Here is a 3,267-nt window from a genome sequence, read left to right as displayed (position 1 = left end):
AGGTCTAAAGTAAAGTTAGTCAGGTTTATAATAAGATTAGTGTGGTCTACAATAAAGCATAAATCTAAACAGGATTTTCAGTAATGTTAATCAAATTTATAATAAGATTAGTGTGATCTACAATAGAACATAAATCTAAACAGGTTTACAGTAAGGTTATTCAGGTCTACAGTAAGGTTAGCCAGGTTTATAATAAGATTAGTGTGATCTGCAATAGAACATAGATCTAAACATAATTGAAAGTAGTTGCTTCCACATTAGTTGTTATTTTATGCAATTACTTTCTAACTTCATTAATTTAGTTTTTCTGTAAACAAGAAACTTTATTCGACTAGCTTAACGTAAGTTAACACATATATAGCAGAGCTCACCATAGACGATCGGAGTTGAGGCAATTCCTCCAATTCGTCCACCCAGTACCACAGTAGCTCTTTTTTCATGTGTAGTAGCTGTGATGTGTAGTCGGTACCAACCACTGCCAGAAAACTGTGTATAGTATCTCGAGTAGACGCCATCTCCGCGACTTATGTCTGGATCTAAGTAGGATAAAATTACACTAAACGATTAATAACTATAATATATCAAAATAAGAGAGAAATAAACGTCTGAAAAGTGTATCTGTTATACAAATAAATGGTTGGACAATAAAATGTTGTACAATAAAAAAAAACTGCTGAAAACTATGTATGTTGTACAATGAACGATTAAGCATTTTATGTACTGCACAATAAACAACTAAACATTGTGTATGTTGTACAATAAACAACTAAATATTGTGTATGTTGTACAATAAACAACTAAACATTGGGTATGTTGTACGGTAAACAATTAAACGTTGTGTATGTTGTACAATAAACAACTAAGTATTGTGTATGTTGTACAATAAACAACTAAACATTGTGTATGCTGTACAATAAACAACTAAACATTGTGTATGTTGTACAATAAACAACTAAATATTGTGTATGCTGTACAATAAACAATTAAACATTGTGTATGTTGTACAATAAACAACTAAATATTGTGTATGTTGTACAATAAACAATTAAACATTGTGTATGCTGTACAATAAACAACTAAACATTGTGTATGTTGTACAATAAACAACTAAATATTGTGTATGCTGTACAATAAACAACTAAACATTGTGTATGTTGTACAGTAAACAACAAAACATTGTGTATGTTGTACAATAAACAACAAAACATTGTGTATGTTGTACAATAAACAACTAAACATTGTGTATGTTGTACAGTAAACGGTTGAACATTCTGCATGTAGACAGAATTTGAACGTTCTGTAAACAACATTTGATAATTCTGTAAATAACTTTCGAATATTCTATATACAACATTTGAATTCTGTAAAAAAATATTTGAACATTCTCTAGATAACACTTAAGCATACTACAGTATACGAATATTCTATAGATAAGATTTGAATTCTATAGACGTCATTTGATTATTCTATAGATAGCATAAACTTTCTATAACGTAACCTATGACCCTATATTTAAAGACTAACCGTGTTATTTTACACACAATATCCAAAGACTGTTTATCTTACCTCCGTTACCGCTGTCTAAAAGAGGCACTGACACTACAGAGTCTTCTTCACCAAGTAAGCGCACGAAAGCCGTTACTTTAGCATCTAATATTGGGTTCTCCCCTTTCTTCAGTTCAGCATAGATTATCAAAGGCGTTTGGATCGGGTTGACCTGGGAGACGGCAGTGGTTACTGGCCCATTTTTATAATTCATATCATAATAAGAAAGTATCACCCAAACAATGGAAGGTTACTCTACGTTACTGGTCCACATATATATATATATATATATATATTCTTATATACAAATATTCATATTCATTTGGTTTAGGCTTTATGTATTAACGAGCAAATCTTTTTTTTAAGAAATAGCATGGTTCAAAATTTCTTAGAGTCTTCTGGTAAAACGTTTTTGTAAGCATCTAATATTAAAAATTCTTTGTGAAATGTGTGTGTTTGTAGTTTAAGCACAAAGCTACACAATGGGCTATCTGTACCCTGCCCAACACGGGTATCGAAATCCGGTTTCTAGCCCTGTAAGTCCGCAGACATGCCGCTGGGGGGGCCTTTGTTAATTTACAGTATTCAAAATTATTTTGTAATGTTATAGAAATCAAAATTCGTTGTAAACTTTTTGTAAATTTAGATGGGTGCAACATATTTATATGTGTTTCTTCTCGAAAAATCCTAAGTGAGTTGATTTTGTAGAGAAACGTTGTATATAGCATGTGCTTTTAAACTAGATAAATCTGGGATAAAAACTGAAGAAAAACAGTTCTTACCTGCCGTTGATTTGTCCAACCTCTCAGTCTGATCACATGTTTCTCAGAATTATTGGTTGTTCGAACCAATACCATGGCGACGCATGTCAATAGGGTATTGTCAATGGCGGGTTTGGCTGTGTAGGTCCAGGTTTTTGCCTTGGTATAAAGGATTGAAAATATTTTAAAAACAATTACTTGTATTTTAGGATACTTATGAGAAAGAGTTCTGATTGGCTGTAACATCAAAAAGGAATCGGTGATGTAATTTAGCTCAGGAATTGACATCAGAGGGGGTTAGAACGGTATTGTGTTCAGTAAGAACAATTCAAAACTTTTTGAAGCATAACTGATATATCGATGTTTAAAGTTAAAAGCTCTGAGGCAATCAAATTGATCCGACGTCATTAGGGGTCTATCTGATAATAACTAATCAATAATAATAAATGTCACCCGGTTTCAAGTTCTTTTGGATATTTTAGACTTGGTCAAATATATATATATATATATATATAACAAAGAACTTAGAAACAAGAAAAAAGTAATAATAATAATGTATATGCTAATTATTTAGATTTGGATATCAAATTAGTAAATAGTAAAGTACAACTAAGTAGTTTTGATAAGTTCATTTAATTTTCACATCCTTGGTCTACCAACCTCCAATGGTGTAGTTCCTGGTATGATGCCAAAAGGCGTTATTACACATCAATCAAAAATATTTTTAACTGTTTGTAATAACAGCAAGTTTTTTATGGATAATGTTATATTATTCATAACTAAAGTAGAAAATAATGAATATAAATACTGGCAATTAAAAAACGTTTTCTGCAAGTTTTTTATAATAAATTTCAAAATGCTTTATTAGATAAATATTTAATGAGGAAAAAACCTTTTTTGTCACTAAAGGAAGTTAGCTACGTTTATTATTTAAGTTGAATATATTCAGTATAACCGGGAG

General features: G+C 30.8%; 1 protein-coding gene across 1 annotated transcript in view; it reads right to left on the bottom strand.

The window, feature by feature from the left end:
• Positions 1 to 321: 321 nt before the first annotated feature.
• Positions 322 to 3,267, bottom strand: part of LOC111083051 (calcium-activated chloride channel regulator 1-like) — a gene marked incomplete at its 5' end in the record, with an annotated part of 30,376 nt that continues 27,430 nt past the window's right edge. Inside the window, 3 exons of the mRNA XM_022379271.1 lie at positions 322 to 536; positions 1,567 to 1,717; positions 2,328 to 2,465. Of these exons, the coding sequence (XP_022234979.1) occupies positions 337 to 536; positions 1,567 to 1,717; positions 2,328 to 2,465 (489 nt within the window). The remainder of the gene's footprint in view (positions 537 to 1,566; positions 1,718 to 2,327; positions 2,466 to 3,267) is intronic.

The sequence above is a fragment of the Limulus polyphemus genome, unplaced genomic scaffold, assembly GCF_000517525.1.
Source record: "Limulus polyphemus unplaced genomic scaffold, Limulus_polyphemus-2.1.2 Scaffold8021, whole genome shotgun sequence".
Taxonomy (NCBI): domain Eukaryota; kingdom Metazoa; phylum Arthropoda; class Merostomata; order Xiphosura; family Limulidae; genus Limulus; species Limulus polyphemus.
The sequence above is the reverse complement of the archived record's forward strand: the minus strand, read 5'-3'. Positions and strand labels throughout refer to the sequence as shown.